This window comes from Pipistrellus kuhlii, unplaced genomic scaffold (genome assembly GCF_014108245.1).
Source record: "Pipistrellus kuhlii isolate mPipKuh1 unplaced genomic scaffold, mPipKuh1.p scaffold_m20_p_1, whole genome shotgun sequence".
Taxonomy (NCBI): Eukaryota; Metazoa; Chordata; class Mammalia; order Chiroptera; family Vespertilionidae; genus Pipistrellus; species Pipistrellus kuhlii.
This window is the reverse complement of record NW_023425404.1, coordinates 22,622,792-22,647,362: the sequence shown is the minus strand read 5'-3', so window position 1 is coordinate 22,647,362 and position 24,571 is coordinate 22,622,792. Positions and strand designations below refer to the sequence as shown.

At 38.4% G+C, this 24,571-nt stretch overlaps 1 protein-coding gene across 1 annotated transcript in view; it reads left to right on the top strand.

Moving 5' to 3' along the window:
- Positions 1-988: 988 nt before the first annotated feature.
- The window catches only part of PCNX4 (pecanex 4), a 28,371-nt gene continuing 4,788 nt past the window's right edge, over positions 989-24,571 (top strand). The window contains exons 1-10 of the mRNA XM_036434960.2: positions 989-1,382; positions 9,457-10,201; positions 13,731-13,910; positions 14,001-14,515; positions 14,814-14,914; positions 15,040-15,162; positions 17,693-18,053; positions 21,145-21,248; positions 22,957-23,993; positions 24,370-24,556. Of these exons, the coding sequence (XP_036290853.1) occupies positions 9,513-10,201; positions 13,731-13,910; positions 14,001-14,515; positions 14,814-14,914; positions 15,040-15,162; positions 17,693-18,053; positions 21,145-21,248; positions 22,957-23,993; positions 24,370-24,556 (3,297 nt within the window). The 5' untranslated portion in view covers positions 989-1,382; positions 9,457-9,512. The remainder of the gene's footprint in view (positions 1,383-9,456; positions 10,202-13,730; positions 13,911-14,000; positions 14,516-14,813; positions 14,915-15,039; positions 15,163-17,692; positions 18,054-21,144; positions 21,249-22,956; positions 23,994-24,369; positions 24,557-24,571) is intronic.

Sequence of the window (24,571 nt, the reverse complement as noted above, 5' to 3'; positions counted from 1 at the left end):
AGGGTCATTCCCAGTCACATCCTGCTGGACATTGGAATGTGGCCCCATCTTGCAGAAGCAGAACTCTGGTTAATCTCCAAAGGTTATTGTCCCTGGCACAGGAAAATTGCCTCAGCAGGTTTAATACTCAAACAGCAGTTTTTACCCAAGTATGATTGCTACCATATTTCATACTGAGACCCACAAATTGGCACTAAAGTTCCCTTTACGGAGAGCCCAAATCATTTAAGACTAATTCAAAGTCCTCAGGGGCTTCCTTGCAGACTTTCAACTGGCAATCTGCAAGGCGTCCAGAACATGAGGAAGAAATCGGAGAATGGAAAATGGAGACCGTGGACACAGGGCGTAAGGGTAACTTTTAAACCAGAGAACCTAAGGACTTTGTGGCCGCCTGTAATGATCCCAGGATCTGAAATGAATGTTAATAACAGCCTACCAGAATTCTTTTTTCCCGCTGGAACACGGGGACTTTACCTTATTTTATTTAAAAAAAAAAAAGAGAGAGAGAGAGAGAGAGAGAGAGAGAGAGAGAGACCTTAGTAACATGTTTCAGTGATGGGCGTTTGGTCCCTTGCATTTAAATACGCAGTCAAATCCACTCAGGAGGGGGAAATGCAATAACGGGGCTATAGGGGGCACTGTGTGCAGTTACAAGCCAGCCACCCGAAGAGGATGTATGAAGCGTCACTTAAAAGCCATTTATTACCGTCGGGGTGTGGGGTGGTGACGGCCGGAGTGCGGGTGTGACTAACGTTAGTCGTAGAACCCTGAGCCTCAGGAGCCGCATTGCCCTCCACAGTTGCCTGTCCCACCGCGGGTGACCCAGACGCTGGCAAAATGGCGGCCGCGTCTCTATCCGCGCGAGAACACGACCCCGGGAAGGAACGTCCGTCACCAGGGCAACGACGCTCTGGCGTAAGCAAGACGCCCTTGGTCCCGGTGAAAGTTCAAGACTTGTTGAGTGTCCCCCTCGCCGCTTTACCCCCTCGCCGCTTTAAGGCAAGGCCATTTCAAAAGCGACTACCCCGAGCCCCGGCCCAGCGAGCTTGGGCTCACGTCTGGAGCGTACACAGCACGCTTACTCCCCCGTTCCACCTCGCCTAGGCGACCGGAAGGGAGCCCTCCGGAAGTGCTCTGGCCTGGGGGCGTGGCCATCCGAGCGCCCGCCCCGCGCCGGACGACGCCAGCGGGAGTTGACGTTAACCATGGAAACACGCAGCGGGCTGCGGCGGGACGGAGAGGAGCTGTCACGTCCCTGCAGCTCGTCTGTCTCCCCGTCGGGATCGCAGACCTTCTCCCGGCGGGAGGGCCCAATTTGTTCACCCGCAGAAATGCAGCCCAATGCCTGCCTGTGCATCACCTCTTCCCTCGGGTGACTCGAGGTACGTTCGATCCCAACTCCCTGGAGACTCCTTCGTCGCCTCAATAGCCAAGCCAGTGCAGAGCCACGTTGTCCTTGCAGTTTTAAATTGCGACAGGTTTCTCGTCCTTCGTTATAAAACCTGCAAAGGCCACGATTGAACTTTCTAAGACGTAAGGTGAATTATAGTCGCTAGAGATAGCAGTCTGGAGTGATTTTAATTTTTTTTTTAAATACTATATTTTTAGCCTGTCGACTGAACAGCATTTTGTTTCTAAGAGACACTTGTGAAGTGCAGAATGGCCTTTTAAGTCTTGATTTGTGGATGGCCTTGTTGCCCCAATAAAGCTTACAAATTATTCTCCTTAGATGGTAATGGACATTATCTCTTCTTATCTCCAACTAAACCAGTTTTGCCCCAAATTGGTCAACTTCTGGCCCCCTGACCACGAATAACCCTTTACCCACTGGTCTACTCCCTCTCTCCACAGTTCTCTGTCAGGGACCAGCGGTTTCTTCTATGACGTCTGCTCCATCAGAGGTTATCAATCAGGCTTTTGAATTAATTATCTGCTCTATTATTATTATTTCTTTCTTAGCTGTATATTAGGTGTTTTGTTTTTGGTTAACTCATTCCTGCAATTAGGGCAAAAGCCATCTTTTATGTTATTGGATATCCTCCCAACTTCCCCTTTAAACAGCAATGTTTAACGTTTTTCTATTTTAATCGGCATATTTAAGCTATGTCATTAATGAATTACATGCCTTTCCATGCCAAGGTGTTTTACTAAATATTAGTGAGAATCAAAAGTATCTCAAGATTTAGCCCCTCACAAATAACTTAATAGAGAGAAGGGAAAAAAAAAAAGAGAGATGAAAAGATAACATGTGAAGAGTGAACAGTACAACAAATGCCTTATGTTGATATATGTTACGAGATGAATAATATGAACAAGCAATGTTTTTAATATACAGAGAGAAGAGGGGCACAGTTTGGCTTATGTACTCTGCAAAATTTTCGGAATGGAATAGGCTTAATCTTGAAAGTTGAGTGAGATGACTAACTAGGGAAGGGAGTAGAGGGTATCACAGGCAAAGGGGAGGCTTTGAGCAGAGGCACCCACAATGAAAAGCACAAAATGTGTTGCTGGGCATGGGGCTGAGAGTTCTAGAGAATGTTGGCAAACTTAAGAGGTGTGAAAATGTCATACATAAAACACACACGCAAACACAGCATAGTGTGCATGCCTTCTAAAACTTTTTACACCAATACAAATTATACAGCCATTATACATCCTCTTGTTTTAAAATGCAAATGGGTCTTCCTGAGTTTGTTTTACTTTGCAATATTATCATGGGAATCTTTCCATGCTTTCACATTAACAATAGACCTTCAGAATATTTCACTGCTTGGGATATAATCACAGAGTATCCTATCAAAGTTAAATGAACATGAGTAGTAACATGCATGCAGCTAGATAATCTGGTTGATAAGTATCCTCAGTTTTTGGCTTCCTTTCCCAACAAGCCATCTCACCTTGTTCCTAGCTTGCCTCGGGTGGAGCAAGAGAGGGCAACTTTTCCTAACTTCCTGGGGAATTTCAGGCACATCCAAAGACTTAAAAAAGCCCAGGCCAGCCATCCAAGTTTATTTTCCTGTCTGATGATGTCTTTCATAGATAATTGAAACCAGAATGTTTACCCCTGCTTACAAGAGTGTGCCTTTACTTACCCTATGGCTTCTACATAACAATCATATCAGAATACAGTATACTCAATGTACAGAATACTAAGCCTGATGTCAGTACAGGAGATAAATTCAGCCAGAGGGTAAGGAAGAAATCTTCTCATTCCCTGAGATTGAACCATCAACCACCTAAGTTCCGCTGTTTTGTGAGTACTTGTAGGGCTGCCACGTGAGTAAAAGCTATGATTTGTTCTATGCAGAATGAAGACTAATGGCTTGAAGATATAAGACAACAAGGGGCCCAGTGCACGAATTTGTGCACCTTGAAAGGAACTGTGGGCCACGAGGCTGCTGTAGGCACAGGGGCGGGTCTCGGCCCATCCTCCATGCACCTACCAGGTCCCTCCCGCCATAGCCCCCGGTCCCCTCTCTGCCGGAAGCTCCACTCCCACCACCACTGCTCCCATGCTCTAATGGCACCAGCCCTGCTTGCACCCACTGATGGCACAGAGTGATTGGGGCTAGTGCTAATAGTGGGTGTGAGCAGGGCTAGGGCAGTCAGTGGGTGCGAACAATGGCTGTTGTCTCAATCGCCCCTCAGGAGCAGGGGGAGGTGGAGAAGCCTTCCTTCAGGGAGATCAGGGCTGGCAGCTGCCTCTCACACCTGCTGATGGCACTGCGTGATTGGGACCAGTGCTGGGCGCCAGCAGCAGGTGCGAATGGCAGCTCCGTCGCTGGCTGCAGATGGAGTGGGGCCGGCGCTGGTAGTGGGTGCAAGTAGCGGCTACCAGCCCCGATCTCCCCTCAGGAGTAGGGGAGGTAGAGAAGCCCTTAGGGGCAATCGGGCCGACAGCTGCTGCTCACACCTGCTGATGGTGCTGAGCAGTCGTGGCCAGCACCAGCAGTGGGTGTGAGCGGCGGCTCTGGCTCCAGCAGTGGGTACGAGCGGGGTCTGCGCCCGCAGCAAGTACAAGCACCAGGTGGGACTGCAGCGCATGAAAGCAAAGAATTTTCAGTAACCACCAGAGGCTCATCCTTATGACAGCGACCGGCGCCCCACCTTGGTCTGGCACCCCCCCTCCTCCATCCTGCCATGTTCTGGGTACATCATAGCAACCAGTTGTTCATTTGTTCTGGTTGTCCCATCGTTCTGTCTATTTGCACATTATCCTTTTATTATCTACGAGTGGCCCAATGCACAAAATTTGTGCAGGGGTTGGGGGGAGGGGTTCCCTCAGCCCAGCCTACACCCTCTCAGTGATGGTCACCACGTCCACAGCAGTGGCAGTCAGTGCTGGGTCGCCTGACTGCAGGGCTGACTTCCAATCAGTCGAGCCTTCAGTCGTTTTGGAAGTTACGGATCCTGGGTTTTTATATATTAAGACCAGATTCATGCACAGATGGGATCCAGCCAGCCTGGCCATGATCAGGGTGGATTGGGGCCGGGCCTGTTGGGAGGAGGAGACAGCAAGTGGTTGGCCGGCCAGCTCAGCCCCTGATTGGGGTGGGGGAGTTGATGAGGGGTAGGGCTGGCCAGGGGTAATTATTAGTGTCAAAGATCTTTGTAGGGTATATACATGTTTGCTGTTGGCCTTCGGATGAGTTGAAGCTTCAAAGCACTTAGTGTCAGGGATACTTACAGCTTCTGTTTCTAAGCCTCCCCCTGGACAAGTAATGCAGTTTAGTTCCCTCCTGACAAACCCTGTAAAGAGAGGCTGTGGTGTGATGTGGCTTTGGTAGTAAGCAGTGGAGAGAAAACACAGGAAGATGGTGGTTAACCTCCCCTGGACAACTGACTGCATCGGGGTAGGGGTGGCAATCAGGGGCTGGCCCAGCAGTGGGGAGGGGCCATGACAGTTGGCTGGCCAGCCCCAGCCCCAGCCAGGCCAGTTGGCCACCACAGTGCACATCATAGCCACCAGTTGTTCTGGTCATTCTGCTGTATGGTTGCTTGGCTTTTATACATATAGATCTATCTATAATAATGAAAGTGTAATATGCTAATTAGACCAAACAGCCAAACAACCTTCCAGACATCATTCTGGACATCCTTTCAGACAAAGCCGCTGCATCAGGGGCCGAGGCAGAGGCAGTTAGGAGCAAACAGGCAGGCAGGCAAGTAGTTAGGGGCAGTCAGGCAGGCAGGTAGAAGGGTTAGGGATGATCAGGCATGCAGGTGAGCAGTTAGGAGTGATCACGCATGCAAGTGAGCAGTTAGGGGTGAACAGGCAGGCAGGAAAGCAGTTCAGGGCAATCAGACAGGCAGGCAAGTGGTTAGAGGTGATCAGGCAGGCAGGCAAGCAGTTAGGGGCAATCAGGCAGGCAGGCAAGTGGTTAGGGGTGATCAGGCAGGCAGGCAAGCAGTTTGGAGCCAGCAGTCCTAGATTGTGAGAGGGATGTCCAACTGCCAGTTTAGGCTCGATCTGCAGCAGAATAGGGCCTAAACCAGCAGTTGGACATTCCCCAAGGGATCCCAGATTGTGAGAGGGGAACCTCACCACCCAATACATGAATTTCATGCAACAAGCCTCTAGTATAAAAGCCCACCAACTGAATGACTGGAATAACCAGTCTCTGTGACGGGCACTATGGTGGCCAACGGGCCCGATCTGAGCCCTGATCGGTGCCCCCAACTACCTGCAGCCCCCGATTGGCCCTCATTGGGGTGGGCTGGCCAGACCCCACCCATGCACGAATTCGTGCACTGGGCCTCTAGTATAGGATAACTGTTTATAGTTTAAAGAATTTCCTAACAGTATAACAAGAGTGGTTGTAAGGCAATAATTCTTAATAGTGACCCAAAAATCTTTTGTGATGCCCAAAAGCTCTCTCCAGGGCTGATTTTGATTGGCTTGCAGAAAAACTTTTAAACTGATGGGAATAAAGGTTATTTTAAGATGACTTTAAATACTTTTATGTGTTATAAAATACATATAACAAATTTTATCATCTTAACCATTTTTCAGTGTATAGTTCGGTAATATTAAGATTATTACCTTGTAGTGCAGCCATCACCACCATCCTTTCCCATGATTCTTTTCATCTTGTAAAACTCTATACCCATTAAAAAACACTCCCCATTCTAAAGTCCCCCAGCCCATGACATTCATCATTCTACTTTCAATCTATGATTTTGATTATTCTAAGTACCTCATATAAGTAGGGTCATACAGTATTTGAAATGTGACTTATTTCCCTTAGCATAATATTTTTCAATGTTCATCTATATTGTAGCATATTACAAGATTTCCTTCCTTTTTAAGACTGAATAATATTCCCCTATAAATATATACCACATTTTGCTTCTCCATTAATCCTTTGATGGACATTGAGTCCACATCTTAGTTATTGTAAATAATGCGGCTATGAACATGAGTATGTAATATCTCTTTGAAACCCTGCTTTTCTAATTCTTTGGGGCATATATCCAGAAGTGGAATTCTTAGGTTTTATGGTAATATGATTTTTAATTTTTTGAGGAACTACCATACTATTTTTCACAGAAGTTGTACCACTTTATAACACATTCCCAACAGTAGTGCACAAGGGTTATAGTTTTTCCAGATTCTCATAAATATTTGTCATTTTTTTGTTGTTGTCTTTATAGTAGCCATCCTAATGGGTGAGAGGTAATATCTCATAGTTTTGATTTGCATTTCCCTAATGACTAGTGATGTTGCGCATCTTTTCATATGCTTATTGGATTTTGTATGTCTTCTTTGAATAAATGTCTATGCAAGTCCTTTGCCAATTTTTAATTAGGTTGTTCTTTTATTGTTGGGTTTTTGGAATTCTCTATATATTCTGCATATTAAATCTTTATCAGTTGTATGCTTTGCAAATATTTTTTCCCATTCTATGGTTGCCTTTTGACTTGGTTGATAGTATCTTTTGATGCTTATACTTTTAAATTTTTATTCAGTCCAATTTGTCTGTTTTTTTTTTAATACCTTTCTTATTATATCCAAGAAATAATTTCCAAATCCAATGTTGGAAGCTTTTCTCCTGTATATTCTTCTAAGAGTTTTATTGTTTTAGCTCTTACATTTAGGTCATTGATCCATGTGAAGTAGTTTTTGTATATGGTGTTAGGTAAGGCTCTTACTTCATTCTTTTGCATCTGGATATCCTGTTTCTCAGCACCATTTGTTGCAAAAGACTGTCCATTCCTCATTGGATGGTTTTGCATCTTTGTCAAATCTTTGACCATATGTAAGAGTCTATTTCTGGGCTCTCTATTCTCTTACATTGGTATATATGTCTGTCGTTGTGAAGATGGATTTAAACATAATTTCCAACATACGATCCTTGAGGTAATCCTTCATTAGCTAGCCTTGTGTTAGGCAACTGTTTTTCTTTTTTCTTTTTTTAATATATTTTATTAATTTTTTTTTCCAGAGAGAAAGAGAGAGGGATAGAGAGTTAGAAATATCAATGAGAGAGAAATATCGATCAGCTACCTCCTGCACATCACCCACTGGGGTTGTGCCCGCAACCAAGGTACATGCCCTTGACCAGAATTGAACCCAGGACCCTTCAGTCCGCAGTCCTAATAAGCCAAACTGGTTTCAGCGGCAACTGTTTTTCTTGATAAGCTACTGAGTATATCCCAGAAAAAGGAAAACTTGAAAATAAGAAAGACCACATTGTTTTGATACATAAATATTTGTGACCCTTAAATTAAAATAATCTAGACCAGCAATTTTCAACCTTTTTCATCTCATGGCACACATAAAATAATTACTAAAATTCTGTGGCACACTAAAAAATATTTTTTGTTAATCTGACAAAAAAAATAGTTATAATTTTGATTGATTTGTAAAAAAAATAATAATAATAGTAATTGCCTATCCTCTTTGCTCCAAAGTGATTTTAAAAAATCAGGTGTCTACACTTGTAAATAAGGGTTTCTGGTACCAAGACTTAACCAATCAGCTGCAACCTCATTATGTTATGTGACCAATAAGATGCAGCTCTAATATATATGACCTATATATTTATGGGTCAAGAGAGGGAATTCATACCAGGTATTGTGTTAGCTGTTATCATTGTTTTTATTTGATAGTCTAAGGTATTGTGTTAGCTGTTGTCATTGTTTTTATTTGATAGTCTAAGGCACATGTGTCAAACACAAGGCCCGCAGGCCAAATCTGTCCCGCCAGTCCTTGCAATGTGGCTCGCACCGGGCTGTCATCACTGCACTCCGCTGCGTTTCCATCACAATGACAGTTTATGACTGTTCAGTAAACCATTCGGCCCACGATTTAGGCTGGAGTTTAGATTTTGGCCCCTTCTCTGATTGAGTTCGACACCCCTAGTCTAAGGGAAAAGGGAGTTAGTGCCCCTGAATACATAGTTTTAAAAATTCTTGCAGGACACCAGTGGAAAATCACTGATCTAGGCTAACGCATGCATATTTCTTGTTATTATTTCAAATGCTTTCCTAGTGCAGATAGATTTTTGAAAACTGACAATAGAAAGAAAGACTAAAATTTTTATCCTATGATAATGTAGATAATAATAAGCATTATTCTGATACCTGAGGTCTTTTGAGCTGAATGATGAAATCATTGTTCTTCCTACTACATGATGAGCAGCCAATGGCTTTTTCTCAGAATGCTACTATTTTAGCAGGATTTAACTCTTTAAATTATCGGAAAATCCTAAATTTACTATAATTATTAAATGATATGCCTAACAGTATTTGTTTTTCATTTCTATTTCTAATTTAATTCAAGGTATTTATAGAGAATATCCTTATTTTAGGGCAGAAGTTGGTAAACTGTGACTCACAGACCACATCTGGCCCACAACCAGTTTGGGTAAATTGGAGCACAATCATTCATATCTACTTCCGTATGTATTGTCTGTGGCTCCTTTTCGGCAACAACAGCAGGGTTGACTCATTATAACAAAGACCATACGGTCCCCAAACCTAAAATGTTCACTCTTTGGCCCTTTACAGAAAAAAAATTTGCTGCCCCTTGTAATAGAGGGAAAAGTTAATAAACAACAGAAGCTCTGAGGGAAATGATCAGTTAAACCAGATTTGAGTTGAAAGTACTTACTTTTTAAACTTTCCTTTGGTCTCAAAAATCTCAAATTGTGAGTTAATGTAAGACTTAATTCCAGATATTACATTCTAGATAAATTAAAAATGAATGTGGTGATCGTTTTTTGTTTTTTTTTTCCAAATGAAAAACAACTTAGCCATTATTTATTTAGTACCAACTATGTGTCAGGCAATGGAAAGGAGGCAGAGAAATGAGGTTGTAAAACCTGCCCTTGAAGGAATTGAGGAGATAAAATAGAAATGTGGGGTTTCCCCTACATGTTTTAAGTATGACATTTCCAAAAAGTGACTTTTTTCTTTCTTTCTTTTTTTTCTTTTCTTTTTTTTTTTTTTTAGAGACTGCGGTGTTACAGAACATGATGTGACTTTCAGGGTCCTCCTGAGTGAGAAGGATGAGTCCTGATGTGCCCCTCCTGAATGATTACAAAAAGGACTTCCTTCTGAAGCGCTTTCCACAGACTGTTCTTGGAGGCCCTCGACTCAGATTAGGCTTCTGTGCCCCCCCTTACGTATATATTAATCAAATTATCCTTTTTCTGATGCCATGGGTTTTGGGTGGGATAGGGACGCTTTTGTACCAATTGGGCATCCTGGAAGACTATTACACAGCAGCACTCTCAGGTGGACTAATGCTTTTCACCGCATTTGTCATCCAGTGCACAAGTTTATACGCCAGAAACAAATCATCAGTGGTAAAAAGAATGCTAAGCACAGATATCTTAGCAGAGGAAGATGAGCATGAATTTTCAAGTTGTACTGGAGCTGAGACTATAAAATTTCTAATTCCTGGGAAGAAATATAAAGCCAATATGGTTTTTCATTCTGTTCTTGCTGGGTTAATGTGTGGTCTTGGAACGTGGTATCTGCTCCCAAATAGGATGATCTTGCTGTATGGCAATGCAGGAGGCGCTATTCTGCTGTTTTTCTTTGGATGGATAACATTATGCACAGGAGAATATTCATTAATTGTAAACACAGCCATAGAGACTGCAACTTTTCAAACCCAGGATACTTATGAAATCATTCCTCTTATGAGACCTCTTTATATTTTTTTCTTTGTTTCTATAGATCTTGCATACAGGTAATAAGCTATCAAATACTTTATAACTTGCTTTATGTTAAAGCAGACATAAGAGGAGCCCTCTCTATAATATTAAAAAATGTATCTTTGAAATAGAAGTCAAGATAAACAATTGGGTGATAGCTTTGATGATTAAACTCTAGGAAAAATTTCTGTTAAACATATATACTAAAGCAGTAAACATATGTCCCTTTGTAATACTTTTCCCCCCCCATTGACCTCTCCCAGCCAACCCCTGCCCCCAAGGATACAAATTCTTAAGTTACTATCTCACTGTGGCATTTCTGAAATTAGAAATTATATATATCTTTGTATTTAAAATGATGCTCTAGGTTCTTTCAATTAAAAAATATCTCAGTTAATTTATAATTTGGTTACTTTGCTTTTTCTGCATTATTTCATTTTTAAACAAGAGTATAAAATGTTTTTGCTATATTCTATTTTGGTTTCAAACAATTTTAGTGATTATAGTAATTACAAAGAAGTGTTTTTAATTAACTAAAAGAAAAGGCAGTGTTCAAATCTATTTTTAAAGAATGACATTATGTGCAAAAAAATTACCTCCCACTTCACTTTTAGAAAATATTTAGCTTCTGATTAATAAAATAATAAAGAATCAAGAAGATCTTTATATAGTAGGTATGATACTGCAGATAAAGAATGTAGATGTTTGTAAAGTATTCAAATTTAGACATTAGTCAAGTGTATCAAATTGTCTTAATTTTATTTCAGAGAATGTGAACATTGAAGAGGTGAATCCTATAGTGTAGTGATCTTTTCCCATTTTTTATTCTACCCAGTACAGTTTTATATTAATTTTAAATGACTCAGTTGTTTTTTTTATCAAAGACACGTATTAAATCTATAATGCTTTGTTCATAGGCTCTCAGGAATTGTTGAATAAATTATGCATATTTATATCCTCTTAGCCACTATAAAGAACATCTTTTATGGGCATGAGGATCGCGTAGTGAGTACATAGAATTTGAAGGTTTTTTGTTTTGTTTTGTTTTGTTTTGTTTTTATCTTATTGGGGTGACATTAGTCAATATGAATATATAGGTTTCATGTGTGGATTGCTAATTTATAAAATCTGTCTATAAGACCATATGCCCATCACCCAAAGTCAAATATTTTCCTGTCACCTCATATTAGGACCTCTTTCTTCCCCTGATCCCTTCCCTTGAAGTATTTTCTCTCATATTTTTTGCCATATAAAATTCTTGTTATCAGAAACATTAGAATTTAAACATTTCTATATAAAAGAATTAACCACAATAATAACCCATTTGGGCTGAGTTATATACACAAGAATGTAATCACAATGTTTAGTTACCTCAGTTACATATGCTTTTATTTATATGCAAGGAGATCATTTACTTATGATCTCCTTATATATAAATACTTTTCTGTGCCATTGCTTATATTTACTTTCAGGAAAAAAATATTTGGGGAGCAAATGTAATTTGGATAAAAAATTTTATTGAGTATACATTATTTTACATGTTATCCTTGACTATGTTAGCACGAGAAGTGTTATCTTTTTTTAAAGATGTAATTTAACAATACATATATTTTTCCATCACCTTTTGTCCCCCCATCCCTTCTTTCTCCTTTATCCCTTTCCCTTCTCCCCTGTAATCACCATACTTTTGTCTTAGTATATGAGTTCTCTCTCTTTTTTTCTTTTTTGCTCAATCCCTCCATGTCCCTTCCCTCCCACCACCACACATGCCAGAAAGCTGTCAGCTTGCTCTCAATGAATCTAAGAAGTGTTATCTTAAAAAATATCAACAACAACAACAAAACCCACAGCAACAACAACAAAAAACCCTCCATATATCTGCATGTTTTCCTTGACCTTCCTGTGGCTTATTCTGTATGGTTCGATTTTCTTTTTTGTTACTTCAGTGTTTTCTTCTCAGGAGGAGATTAATTTTATTTTAAACTATACTACACAAAGTATTATCCTCTAATTTAGCATAACATTGTTAACCTTGTGTTCATTAATTCTCTGCTTATAAAAATGTGAAGGACATACATTATCATGCAGAGTGCATTAGCTAGCATATTCCTGCTATGTGTGTGACCAAACACTTATGCTATTATTATATTTGTAGTTTTTATACATTTGCTTCTGGACTGTTAACATACATTTAAGTGTTGACTATTACAGAAGTTGCCTTTTTTCTTGACTTCTAGTAGTTTGGGTATTCAAGTACAATTACAAGTTTTGAGATTCATCTCTTTTGAGTTATCTCTGAAACTCCATGAGTACTGTGACATTGTTGCTTTTCAGACAATGTGATTGTTAGCCTCATTTCAAAAAATTAGTAAAATAGATAATTTTATTCTTGTGTGCTTTAAAGTTTTTATTATTTGAAGTCACTGAATGATGTTATATTTAACTGGTCAGTGCTATATCAAGAACCAGTTTCTCCACTTAGGAGAAAAGCCATCTCTGATTTATGAGATTATATAGTACCAGTTTGTGTTCTCAAATTCATACCACTGTATATACAGAATAGAAACAATGTTAAAAAGTGTGAGTTAAGTTTCTAGGCTTACCCACAGAGACACATTCATAACCTAATGTTGCTGGTTTCTGCTATTAACTTTACCAACTTGCCTGGGAGCAAGACAGTATGAGAGAGCTGAAGAAAGAGAACAGCTTCTTCTCTTCCAGCTACTAATGTATAAATAGCAGGAAGGCTTTGGCTTTCCCAGAGTTACTTGCAATTTTAAACTTAAAAAATTTATTCTCTAAAAAATCATTGGTAGAATATAGCCAATGTAGTTTAGACATTTAGGGAGAAATGTATTTGCCCTGGGCTCGGTGCAGTTTTACAGATTTCTAAATTCAATTTCATTCAGTAAACTAGAGGCCCAGTGCACGAATTCGGGGTCAGGACCAATCAGGGCCATCTTGCCCAGTCCCAATTGGAACAGATCAGGGCCGGCTAGCCAGGGGAAGGGACCACAGGAGGTTGGATGGCTGTGAGAGTGCACTGACCACCATGGGGCAGCTCCTGTGTTGATCATTTACCCCCTTGATGATCAGTGTGCATCATAGCGACCAACTGGTTGTTTGGTCGTTCAGTTACACACACACACACACACACACACACACACACATATATATATATATATATATATATATATATATATATATATATATATATATATATATATATATGGAGAGAGAGAGAGAGAGAGAGAGAGAGAGAGAGAGAGAGATTACTTTTCATTTTCTTTCCACATTTGAATCCACATATTCTCTAAGTGGTAATTTGTACACTGCTGAGTAGAGAGAGTAGTTACTAGTATAAGGGAAGGACAATGATGACAACTTATATGTGTTGATCTTTTGCAAATTGGGCCTAGGACCTTTCTGTAAGTGTTCTTTGGTTTGAGGAGGGGTGGTATTTGGTGTGGGAGGGAAGGGGTGTATGTACATTTTGTTTTTCCTAAAAAGATTCTCTTCTATATATTATTTTTGTATGATTTAAATATTTTCTTTCCCCTATAGGTTTATGGTAAATATACCAGCTCTAGAACAAATGAATCAGATTTTACACATCTTGTTTATATTTTTACCCTTTCTGTGGGCACTAGGGATTCTGCCCCCACCCGATGCACTTTTCTTATGGGCAATGGAGCAGGTTTTAGAGTTTGGCCTTGGAGGCTCATCTATGTCAACCCATCTACGGTAATTATTTTAGATATTAAAGTTATATGTAACTTACTCTTAAAGGACATTATTTCTTTTCAAACAAATCCTTTTTTTTTTTCTCTGCAGATTATTAATAATGTTCATCATTTCTGTTGGAACAGCCGTAACATCGTATTTCATTCCCAGCACTGATGGAGTGGTTCTTTTCATGACTGGACTTGGGTTCTTACTGAGTCTTAACCTAAGTGAGATGGGTTTTATCTTCAAACACAGTGTAATTGGACGCAGAGTTGGAATCAAATCTGAGACTTTACCCCTTGGTTCCGAAAAACAGTTTACTTGGAAGGAATGCCTCTTCTACATCATTATGTTAGTCTTGGCTCTCTTAGAAAGTATTTTGCTACATCGCTTTGCTTGTTCTTCACAGATTTCCAAAAACAGCCCTCAGGCTATTGTTGGCTATGTTTTGATGATATTACTTATAGTACTATGGATATTTAGAGAAATTCAAAGTGTCTATATCTTTGGAATTTTCCGAAACCCTTTCTTTCCAAAGGATGTGCAAACTGAGACATTGTTCTTAGAAAAACAAGCAAGGCTCATGAAGATTGGTGTTGTCAGACGGATTTTGCTAAATCTAGGTAGGAAGGTAAAAATTTACTAACTTTATGTTTTATCTACAAAGTGTACAGAAATATTATGGAATTCCCATATCTGTGTAATATATACTTCATATAAGTATTTATTTTATGTTTTGGTTTGTTCATTTGTTTGATGTGATTTGTGTGTGTGTGTGTGTGTGTGTGTACTATGTGCTTGTTGTTGTTTTTAGTTAATAGCTTAAATGGGCATTTATCAAGCCTCATTTTGACCAAAATAAAATATGGTAGAAGGGGTTACATTGCCTTGATTAAATTTGTCTTTTTTTGTTTGTCTTAGTGTCACCATTTGCTATGATAGCATTTCTTTCATTGGACAGTTCCTTACAAGGGTTCCACTCTCTGCCTGTCTCCATTGGATTCACAAGAGCTTTTAGAATGGTAATCCTAGTATGCACTTAATAATACTTTCCTATTTCTAAATTTAATCATGATTTTGTTTACTCTAATAAGTTACATAGGTTATCAAATTCTCCCTAATCAGGTGGATTATTTGTGTGCTGCAGGTATGGCAGAATACAGAAAATGCTTTACTGGAGATAGTCATTGTATCCACAGTGCACTTGTTGACCTCCAGTACAGACACATGGTGGAACAGAAGCCTGAATACGGGAATCAGACTCTTACTGGTAAGTGTATTTTTTAACCACTTTATTGAGATGTATTTCATATACCATAAAGTTGTCCACTTAAAATATGCAGTTCACTGAAACCGGTTTGGCTCAGTGGTAGAGCGTCGGTCTGCGGACTGAAAGGTCCCAGGTTTGATTCCGGTCAAGGGCATGTACGTTGGTTGCGGGCACATCCCCGGTAGGGGGTGTGCAAGAGGCAGTTGGTTGATGTTACTCTCTCATCGACGTTTCTAGCTATCTCTCTCCCTTCCTCTCTGTAAAAAAATAAATAAAATATATTTTAAAAAATAAAAATAAAAATAAAATATGCAGTTCATTGGTTGAGCATCAACCTATGAACCAGGAGGTGATGGTTCAATTCCCGATCAGGGCACATGCCTAGGTTGTGGGCTCAATCTTCAGTGTGAGGTGTGCAGGAGGCAGCCAATCAATGATTCTCTCTCATCATTGATGTTCCTATATCTCCCTCCCCTTTCCTTCCTGAAATCAATAAAAATATATTTTTTAAATATGCAATTTATATATATATATATATATATATATATATATATATATATATATATATATATATAATAAAAGGCTAATACTCAAATTGTCCCCTCAACTGGGAGTTCGACCAGGATCCTGAACCCCCTGCGGCCCCTTCCCCCAGCTGGCTTGGCTCGATAGGCCCCAATCGGGGCAGGCCAGCTGGATCCCACTCATGCACAAATTGGTGCACCAGACCTCTAGTATATTCAGAATTTTTCAGCCACCAACACAATCTAATTTTAGAACATTTTCAACATCCAAAAAGAAGCCTCATACACATTGTATTTATCATTCCTAGTCTCCATCCCACCCACTTCCCAATCCAGCCCCCCAATCATTAATCTACTTTCTGTTTCTATGTATTCACTTATTCTGGACATTTTACATGAGTGGAATTATACAATGTAGTCTTTTGCATCCTGCTTCTTTCACTTATGTTTTTAAGGTTCATCCATATTGTAGTAGGTATCATTATTCTTTTTTGTTGCTGAATAATATTTCATTTTATGGTTGGTTGATTCATTCATCAAAAAATAGATATTTAGGTTGTTTTTTACTTTTGACTATGAATAATGCTACTATGCACATCTGTGTACACATTTTTATATTTTTTCAAAGTGGCTGCACCATTTAACATTCCCACCAACAGTGCATGAGGATTCTAATTCCTCTATTCTAAATCCTCACAAACACTTATTATCTGACCTTTTATTATAGTCATTATAGTGAGTGTAAACTGCATTCTTGTGATTTTGATATGTATCTCTCTGAATGCTAATGATGCATCTTTTCATATGTTTATTGGCCATTTATGCATGCTTTTTGGAGAAATGTCTATTCCAACACTTTGTCCACTTTTATTTGGATTACTTATCATTTTATTGTTGAGCTACAAGAATTCTTTATTTATTCTGGATACAAGTTCCTTGACAAATATATGATAAAAGTTTTCTCACATTATGTAGATTATTTTTTACTTTCTTGATGTCCTTTGAAGCAAAAAAAAAAAAAAAAAAAAAAAAAAGTTTTTAATTTTGATGAAGTTCAGTTTACCAATTTTTCTTTTATCACTTGTATTTTTTATTTTATTTCCAATAAACACTACCCATTCCAAGATCAGAAAGACTTACTATGTTCTAAGAGTTTCACAGTTTTAGCTCTTACATTTGGGTCTGTGATCTCTTTGAATTAATTTTTATATATGACTAGTAGCCCTGTGCATGAATCCGTGCACCAGCAGCTCTCTGCGGGGCCTGGCCTCTCCATGCCCGCTGCCCAAAGGATCTCTACAGCCCAGAGGCCCATCTGCAGCCGAGCACGGAATGCTTGCCTCATCACTAGGGCAACGAGGCAAGCATTCTGCCAGGCCATCCCCCCCAACCCCTCCTCCTGGGACTGGGGGACTCTGGCGGGGCTGAGAGGACTGGGTACTGCCATCTTGTGGCTATGGGTGCTGCCATCTTTGTGACAGAGTGACAGTTAATTTGCATATTACTCTTTTATTAGATAAGAGGATATGAGGTAGGGTTTCAAATCTATTCTTTAGTATATGAATGTACAATTTTCTCAGCACCATTTATTGGAAAAACTGTTCTTTCTTCAATGATGTTTCTTCTTCCTATCCATGAACATGAGATATATTTATACTTATTTAGTCCTTTTTAGTTTATTTCAACAGTGTTTTATAGTTTTCAATATAGTACAAATATTATGCTTTTGTTAAATTTATTTCTAACTATTGTATTCTTTATGATAATATTATATATGGAATTGTTTCATTCATTTATTTTTGGCTTATTTACTACTACAATGTACAATACAATTGATTTTTTAGTATTAATCTTATGTCCTGAAACCTCACTAAATTCTTATTCTAATAAATTTTAGATTTCATGAAATGAGAAAGAATAAGAATTAAAAATCAATTTTAATAATAAAAAAGAAATATAAAAGATTCTTTAAGAATAAAAAAAAATTTATTTTTATGCCTCTACAGGTTGGTATCATGCGTGACCGTCTGATTCAATTCATCTCTAAATTGCAGTTTGCTGTGGCTGTACTTTTAGCATCATGGATGGAGAAAAATCGTAGACAGTCAACCACCACTTTATTTATACTCAACATTGTTTTCTGTCCATTCTTGTTGGTTTTCATAGTTTTTTCCACACTACTCTCTTCTCCCCTGGTCCCCCTATTCACCCTTCCTCTGTTCCTGGCGGGGTTTCCCCGACCTGTTCAGAGTTGGCCAGGAGTGGTGGGCACTGCAGCCTGTGTGTGTGCAGATACAGTGGTCTACTCCCAACTGATCCCAAGTTTGACCGCTGCTCTGCAGTCTGCAATGGTAGCTGGAAGTTTAGGTAAGTAAATGGCTTGTGCTAAAATACTCACTAATGTACATAAAGTACAAAAATATGAACACACAGCAAAACAGTCTTTTGAGCCAACTACTTAAACAAATTATAAAACTTGGATGTACCGGCAGGAAGACTGAATAGAAGTGGATGTATAGCTCCTGCTCGTTGTTGTTATTGTTTTCTCCTACTCCTCATTTTGAGGTAAAGTTATAAAATAAAAATACTAAGGGAAAATTTTATTAAGATGATCTGACAATTTTTTAAAAAACATTTTTATATGTTTCTATTGATTTTTAGAGAGAGAGGAAGGGAGAGGGATAGAGAGAGAGAAACGTCCACGAGAGAGAAACATCATTGATCAGCTGCTTCCTGTACACCCCTTTTGGGATCAAGCCCGCCACCCAGGCATGTGTCCTGGCTGGGAGTCAAACCGCAATCTCTTGGTTCCTGGGTTGACGCTCAATCACTGAGAGACACCAGCCTGGCTGAAAAACTTTTTCTTGAATAAAATCATGTTGTAGCCTCATCATTGAAACATGAAAACACTTTTATCTCCCAAACTGTTATGTATTTGTGAATCCATAGCAAGAAGATGCAGTAGCTTTAGACCCATAAATAGGGAAAATTAACTTTACTTTATGTAGTATCAGATTGAAGAGCTTAAGGGAGTTTGCTCATATATTATTAGTTCTTATATAGCAACTTAAGCAATCTGATAAAGTTACAGGGTAAGATAAAGGCTTTGGTCAGTGATTGGTTGCCTCCCAAAATGAAGTGCTATGTAAATTAGCAATATTTTCAATGAGAATGAATTAATTTTATGATAATTATAACTTTATGTAACTTTTATAATTTTATTGTACAGTAACTGCAAATTCAACTATGATATGCCTCTAAAGGCTAGTTTTAGATAAGATATAAGCTGATGACAATATTTTATAACCTCCTATCATAGGTCCCTGAATCTTGTTTTAGAAATGAGTGATGACCTTCTAGCAAACTGATGCCAGGCAGAATAGCAATTAAGATTACAGTATGAATGTAATATTTACTTGGGTTGGGCTTTTCTTTATGATTATGTTAGATTATTTAGAAAAATCTGTACCTTTGTAGTACAATTTATTTGTGAATAATCATTTTCCTTTTATAGGAAATATTTTATACTTTTAATACTTTTATCCAGTTCCAATTAATTTTTATTATGCAATGCTATGCCACTTTTAAGTGGCAGTGCTGTGCCACTTTTTAAAATACCTGTAAGATTAAACTCACATCTCAAATGATAAATACCTTAATAATAAAGTAGAAATTATACTTTATTACCAAATCGGTAACACTCAGCCAAGAAATGTGTTATAAAGTATTTCCTGGGGAAAAATGAGGTAACATTTCACACACATCTGATTGGCAAAAATATAAAAAATTTAACATAAAAAGTTGCCAAGTATTGGCAACGGGTAATGGGAACAGGAACTCTTAAACCTCGCTAGAAGAAAATGTGTAAATTTGTAAGCTACCTTGAAGAATAAACTTATAGTCTGTAGTAAAAATGTACATATCCCATCACCTAGTGATTCCAGTTTGAGTCAATGATCAAGTGATTCCAATTCTAGAGAAACTTGTACGTTTGTTTGGTTTAAGACCATTCCTAGATTTGATTATTTGCCAGGAGGGCCCACAGGATTCAGGATATAGTCGTAGTAAGAGATCATCCAAAGAACTTGTATGCATGTAAGCATAACCAAAGGACACTGACAATAGGGGGGTGAAGGCCTGGGTTGGGGGCAAGGGCGGGCTGGAGAAAACAATGGGGGGAAAAGGGGACATATGTAATACTTCTAACAATAAAAAATTTAAAAAAAGAAATATATATTTTATGGCTAAAGCATATATAGCATAATCAGCAAAGGGAAAAGTCACATTGGATAAGAGACTAAATGCAAACTTCCAGGTGTCCTCCCCAGTGTAGTCACACAGAATGTCCTCCCAGCAGTGCATTGTCAAAATATGTGTGATATGTTGACTATTACGGAAACTTATTTGAGATTCAAAGTCTAAGGCTTTTGCTGGAGCTGGTCATGAGGTACCCTCTCTGCCTAATGCATACCAAAATTCCAGACTCCCAGAAGGAAAGCCAGTTCGGTATAAACTGTATTATTTGCACTGAAATACAAGTTCCCAAATGCCTGTCAAGGGCCAACTTCATAAGCAGGCCTTTCAGGCATATCAGTTAGTTCTGTTTGTTAACTTTCCTGCACTACGCCTTGTATAAGCAGACTTGCACAGAGATAATTTCTGCAGCATTATTGAAATTGGAAGCGTCCAAAATGTTTATTAACTGGGCAGTGAATATTCAAATTCAGCTCTATTCACATAATGATATCTCAGTGTAGTTACAATGAATGACTAAGCTGTTTGCAGTGGATATGGGCAAATCTCAGACATAATGTTGTGAGAAAAACTACAAATTTAAAAATACTTTTAAAAGTATTTGTACAGTGTAGTAAGTAGCATGTTATGTAAATTTTAGTACCATAAGACATTTTTAATTTATTGGTTTTTGTAGAGAGAAGGTAAGGGGGGGAGAGAGAAACATGGATTTGTTGTTTCACTTATCTGTGTATTCGTTGGTTGATTCTTGTATGCCCTGACTGGGGATTGAAGCGTGAACTTTGGTGTATCTAACCAACTGAGCTACCTGGCCAGGGCCCCACAAAACATTTTTATTCATGTATTCATTTTTATTCATTTAAAATGTCCACGTTTTAAATCATTAATGTGAAGTTGGCTTTTATATATAGTATTTAATACTTTTCCTGATACATTTAACATGCAGTTAGGGTTTTATATAGCAGGTTCTAATATATTGCTTTCTAGAAACTATATCTTTGACCTTTTATGTATTGTCATCTTTTGAGAGCTCAATTTAATGCCTCATGATATGCAATGAATAGTTATTTCTATTTTTGATGTTAAAGAGAGGGTCAAAGGAGTTGTGAATTAGCTGAAAGTGTGTTAATCAATTTTGAAGATTGATGTGGAAAAATGAAAAAAGTTTGAACAATGACTTTTCTTTTTTTCAAATTTATTTTAGGTCTCCCCTTACCTGGTTCTCACTACTTGGGCCGTTTTCAGGATCGTTTAATATGGATAATGATTCTAGAATGTGGCTATCCTTACTGCTCTATTAACATTAAGGTCAGTGTGCATTTGAAACCTCTCTAATACTATAATATATTTATTTTACATGTGTAAAATTTTTCTGTTATATACATATCAAACACTTAATAGTTCAATTTGAAAGAGTATCTTTTAGTTACCTGTGAAAACACTTAGGGATTTAAAAAAAATGTATTTCAATATGTACATATTTATAGGCAGTAGTACTAATTGTGTAATAGAGCAGAGTAACAAAACATACTTTCCCCCTTTTCACCCAGTCCTCCTATTCTTTTTATCCCTATCTAATTGAGCCTCTCAAAAGTATGACTTTGTAATATTTTTTCACACCTACATCATATAAGCATTCTCAGTTTAATAAAAACCTTTTGACCCCAATGCTTCTACTTGCTACACCCTGTGATGTGTTTTTTTCCTTCCTTTTAGAGCAAAATGCCTTATTTGAGTTGCTTATAAAACCTAATAATGTGATTCCTTTTATTGACCTTTTATGCTCCATGACATCCTATCTAATAAAGAGGGAATATGCTAATTGTATGCCCCACCCATAAAGATGGCGGTGCCCAGGCCACTCAGCCCAGCTGGGGCAGCAGGTGTGCAGAGTCTCCCAGTTTTCTCAGCGCCCCAGCTGCCCAGGGCCAGCTCAAGGTGCAAGCAAGCCTCAGATGTCAGCTGCCCAGACGCCCAGGACTGACCCGAGGCGCAAGCAAGCCTTGGATGCCAGCTGCCCAGCTGATGCCTGAGGCGCAGACAAGCCTCAGATGTTGGCTGCCCAGCCGCCCAGGGTCAGCCGGAAACACAGGTGTGCCTCTGATGGTGGCTTCCCAGCTGCCCAGGGCCTCCGAGGCTCAGGTAACCAGGGCCAGCCCGAGGCTTGCACTATCAGCAGTGGCATCAGGAGAGGTGTGATGGGGAGTCGCAGTCCCCTGATCACCCAGTTGCCTCCAACCCCTAAGGGCTCCAGGACTGTGAAAGGGGGCAGGCTGGGCTGAGGGCCTCCCCTCCAGTGCATGAATTTTCATGTACCAGGCCTCTACTATGTGATATAAGGACATACCTTTTAGTGGCAGTCTTTTTTTTCTTCCTTTTTCAATTTTTTTGGATACAAGCTTGCTTAGTTATAGTTTTGCCAAAAGAGAGCTGCTTTATGAAGTTTACATTATAGTGGGAGGAGACAGACAATAGCCAAATACATAAATTTGTATTATTATTATTATTATTATGCTATTATAGTAAAAAAAAAAAAATTGGAATATGAGAATGGTTAAATAAATGATGGCATAGCCACACATTAGAATAATGCTCTCATATAAAGTAGGAGAGACGGATATAAAACTATTGTACATATTGTATAATTTCAATTTTTTTCTCCAAAAATTCTTTTAAAGGTTTTGAATAAATGTGATTCAACCTGGACTACAGATAGTCTTTTAAAATTACAGTCATATTGAATAAAATTATTTTGGTAATTTCTAGTGGAATTTCTAGAATTTCTTTTGAAATAATGGAATTACTTTTTACATCAGATATCTTAAGTACCATTAAGTTGGAGTTAAGGTATATCTCTTGAGATAAAGAAAATTTTTACATTTTTTAAAATATTTTTATTTTGAGAAACCCATCCAATCCTTTTCCTTCTCTTTCAAAGGAAAATAATCCTACCAAGTTGCTTTTCTCTATGTAATAAGTGATCCTAAACTTGAGTACTTTTTAATTTCTTCTTTAGGGGTTAGAATTGCAAGAGACATCCTGTCATACTGCTGAAGCTCGAAAAGTTGATGAAGTTTTTGAAGGTGCCTTTGTACAGGAAGAAAGTGCAAAAATATGTTCAATTAACAGACACTTTGGAAATGTCTTAACACCCTGTACTGTTTTGCCTGTGAAAACCTATTCTGATGCCAGGAGTGTCCTCTCTGGCATAATAGATTTTCGTGATAATTTAAGAGAATTTAAAGGTGACCTTATTAAAGTACTTGTGTGGATACTTATTCAGTACTGCTCCAGAAGGTCCAGCATGCAGGAAAATGTTCCCAAAACTGAAAATAAAGGAAAATCATCTCTAATAATCCTGCCTGGTTTGAATGCTTCACCACAAACCAAATCCTCAGAAGACACAGTTAGTTTAAATTCAGAAATTTTAGATGACTGGTCTGATGATGTTTTGGGTGATGAGCCAACTACCAAAAAGGAAAATGAAGAAAAAGATCAGTTAAGAGTTTTGCAAAGTATAAATTTGCCTCTTCCAGGATCAGTAGAATCACAAATGGATGGTGATCATTCTATAGGTAAAGTTACTGAAAATAGTCTTTACAAAGCTGTTATAATGGGATACCCTGCTATTGACAAAGGAGCACAAGAAGATTTGGCATATATTCCTCTCATGGACTTCAGTTGTTCTCATTCTCACCTGTTCAGCTTACCTGAGGAGTGGAGGTCTAACTGTTTGCCTAATTCCACAATGAAAGAGATGAGCTTGTTGTTTCCAGAAGACTGGTACCAGTTTGTATTAAGGCAGTTGGAATATTTCCCCTCAGAAGGAAATGGCCCAAACGTACTGAAAGAAATTGCAAAGGACAGAGTTTTAAAAGACTTTTATGTTCATGTAGTGATGACTTGTTATTTTAGTTTATTTTGTGGAGACAATATGGACCCTACTCCTGGTCAAATATTGAGAGTTTTTAATGGTGTTTTGCCTTGGTCTAATGCTCTTAATTGGCTGACAGAAAAGCCAGAACTGTTCCAGCTAACACTGAAAGCTTTCAGGTAATTCATTTTGATTATATACAAGTTGTAACATTGGCAAGAATAATTTGAGTTTTTTAATAACCTAGAAGAAGATACATCTTCATTTCTAATTTTAAAAAATAAACACTTTCCTAAGAATGAAAAAAATTATTTACTATGTGTTGTGATTATATCAGGAATACACTTTAATATATATTTCCTTATGTTTTCTTTGTGTGGAGAACTTAATTTTTCATTTGGATTTCTTCACTTTAACGCCATCATTTCTCTCTTTTGATCTGAAATACCAACTGTATCATTTCAGTTTCATATCTTGAAATATTGATTGAACAAAATCTATATCATTTATAAAGTTGGTAAAATTTCTAAAATTCTTTGTTTCTCCATTTTTTAGGTATACTCTTAAACTGATGGTTGATAAAGCAAGTTTAGGTCCAATAGAAGACTTTCAAGAACTGACTGACTACCTTGAAGATTATGAAAGCAACTGGTACATTGGTTCGGTATCTGATGAAAAATGGAAGGAAGCAGTTTTACAAGAAAAACCATACTTGTTTTCTCTGGGGTATGATCCTAATATGGTAAGGTTAAAACTT